Consider the following 2,998-nt stretch of genomic DNA (forward strand, 5'->3'; position numbering starts at 1 on the left):
CAGTACAGTATGGTCAAATGGAGATGGCAACATGGTAGAAGTAGTGCAGGGGTACCATCCTGTTCCTGGAGATCTACCTTCTTGCAAAGTTCAGCTCCAACCCTGATCAAGACACTGGACCCAGCTCACTACGGTCTTCAGGAGCTCTTGATAATTACAGACAGGTGTGTTGAAGCAGGGCTGAAACTGAACTCTGCAGGCAGGTAGATCTCCAGGAACACCCCTGAAGTAGTGTGTCAATATTCTGCTACACACATGCTGAGATACTCTGACAGGATGTACTTTCAGAACAACCTAAAATATATGAACTGTGTGCACAATTAATATGACAGGAAACAGGAAATCAAAACTGGAATACACGACCAAGACAAGAACATAAATGACATAAATGAAAGACCCAGGAGACATACGTGACAAGCAGAGTCTGACAAAACTGTAGATAATAAAACATTGAAGAAGATAATAAAACATTGAAGCCATAAAAAGCAAAAATTTGCATATGTGGATCAACGCTTACATTTTTAATGCTTCAAACGTCACATTTTCGTCACCTTCATTATAATGCAAATTATTTTTACGTAATTATTTTATTAATCTTTCTAATGTTCGAAATATGTACATTTTGGCAAAGACCTTTTCTGATTTATATATATACATGCATTCTTAATTTAACATTTTTACCTTATAATAGAATTTGTGTTCTAAACGATTTGACCCTCTTTCAACATCTTCAATGATTAGCAACAATTAGTCTAAACAAACTAAAAATCAGGATATGACCAATAGGTCATTTGTTGCTACAGTATACAAAATTGAAAAGCTTCAAACAACTTCACAACAACTTTAAATTACGTACAGGCCCATTTTTGAGTTTTATTTTCTTGATGAAACTGCCAGGAAACATTGCACTAAGCTCTGGTTATATTCTTAAACTTGACTGACTTGTTTTATTGAGAACAGGAAACAAAGACGACTCTTTCAAATATAGTGGATTTTATTAGCACGGTTAAACTGTACAGTCAGTAATGTTCTCCTTTGATATTGAGGATTAGAATGGACACGACACACATACACACAGTAAGTCTCTGTACAATTGTCTTGTTGAACGGCTGACTGAACTTCGATGAGTCTAGGGAGAGCACACGTCAACAAGACCATATTCATATGTTAAGAGCATTTCACATAGACATGTACTTGTACAGACATAATGATCTGATGTGTTGTTTGAATGTTCTGCAGTATTTTTTACTATCCTGACGATGGCTGTGGTATTTTGCAGCAAGTTGCTGATCTTGATGATGCAGAAGATTTCAATTGTATGAGATCTGGTTGCCGTAATAGTTAACAGGATGGCACATGGACATAACTGGATTAACACAGTTGCTGGAATCACCACACCAAATGGTCCTCATATCTGTGAATAAACAGCCATAACTTTTTATTATTAAACACAAATCTTTCTACACAATAAACAGTGTTCATCAGTCACAATTGTATTGTTCACTGCAAAGAACAGTGAGTGGAACACTATGATTGATTATATTATTGCCATAAAAGGATCAATTATGAGCTTCCTAAAGTACATTTATAAATCTTACCTTGTCTCAGGGTGGGACTCTGTTTCACCAATCAGAAGGTCTGAAATTAAGGTGTCAGCACTGGACCTTTTGCCATACCTGTCAAACAAAATCACAGCAGTGTAAGAATTATACAGTACTTATAAGTGGAGTCAACTTTTGCAAAATCATTTTGAAAAAGAAAATTTCCACAATATTGAGATTCATGTCCCGCACCTCGAGTTGACTTCTGCCTGCTGAAATATTTAGCTACTTCTGTAACCGAACTTCAATGTGCAGTATTGTAAAGAGTAGGACTTTTACTGGCTCATGTAATGTAACTTTTGTAGCTAATGAAACTTTGAACATTTGCCTGAAAATCCAAATTTCAGGTTTCACTTGTTTCTCACAACTCCAAGACGAATCCACTTTTCAATTTCCAGCTCACTTGTGATCTATGTTCTCCCCTTTTTCTAGTCCGAAGTCTAAAAAAAGTTGTATTTATTCGGGTGAATTTTTGCCTGTAGCAGTTCCTTGGCATTCCTGGTTGTACTTAACTCGCAAAGACGTTTAAAGAAGCAAGACTATATTTCGTCTCGTAAATAAATAAAGTGGGGCATTCATCAATGGATTTTTGTAAGTAGAAAACCACATCCCGCTGTTTTAACTCAACAAAGAATCGCATTTAATGCGCCGCAGTTAATTAGAGAGTCAGCGGGGTTTTACCTGTGGATTAATACGGTGCTTTTGAAAAGAAAGAAACTGGACTATGTTATAGTTTCCCAGCCCCCAGCTGCTTCAATGTGGAGGGACCGATTTAGTGTTGTAAACCACTAAATCTGCAGAAATAGATCAACTTTAGTCGATAATAAAATGAAAGTAAAGGGTGTTTTGAGATCAGAGAAAAACAGACATGAGAGACAGAAACAAAACAACTTGAAAAATAATTTGTGAACATTTCTGTTCAGTTCTTTTGATGAGTAAATGATACACAGTGAGCTCACCTCTGCCGTGTTATGAGGTTGATGTAGTGTCTTAGTGCAGTATAATACTTGGCGAGCTCCTCCGCAGGTGCGTCCTCTCCAGGGTTGTCGGGTTTTGTTGGATACCCTTCCGTTAGAGTTCCCAAGCAGGCGAACAAGAGGAAGGCGCATGCTGCCCAGCCGATCCACATTTTCATGTTTGGATGCATCTGAGAGAAAACAAAGCAAACATATTTGTTATAAAACGTAATCTAATGTTCGTAAAAGTAACTCATAACCCTATAAAAACAAATCTTAACACGTCCGGAAGACGTTTGTGCTGGAAAATGCGAGTTTTACCAGAGCTGCAAATAAAACACGTACATTGTGCTCAAACCATAAGATAAAAGAGTTAGGGCTGCATGAGAATTAAGAATAAGAGACTTTGGAGATTGAAAAATGATTTCATGTATGTGTGTG

General features: G+C 37.1%; 1 protein-coding gene across 1 annotated transcript; it reads right to left on the reverse strand.

Moving 5' to 3' along the window:
• Positions 1 to 984: 984 nt before the first annotated feature.
• On the reverse strand, positions 985 to 2,748 carry npy (neuropeptide Y). Its single transcript, XM_016281348.1, has 3 exons — positions 2,561 to 2,748; positions 1,599 to 1,676; positions 985 to 1,414 (listed from the first exon to the last, which is right to left on the reverse strand). The coding sequence occupies exons 1-3, from the start codon at positions 2,746 to 2,748 to the stop codon at positions 1,390 to 1,392; spliced, it is 291 nt and encodes a 96-aa protein (XP_016136834.1). The 3' UTR covers positions 985 to 1,389.
• Positions 2,749 to 2,998: the final 250 nt, after the last annotated feature.

This window comes from Sinocyclocheilus grahami, unplaced genomic scaffold (assembly GCF_001515645.1).
Source record: "Sinocyclocheilus grahami isolate Dianchi unplaced genomic scaffold, SAMN03320097.WGS_v1.1 scaffold149.1, whole genome shotgun sequence".
NCBI classification, from domain to species: domain Eukaryota; kingdom Metazoa; phylum Chordata; class Actinopteri; order Cypriniformes; family Cyprinidae; genus Sinocyclocheilus; species Sinocyclocheilus grahami.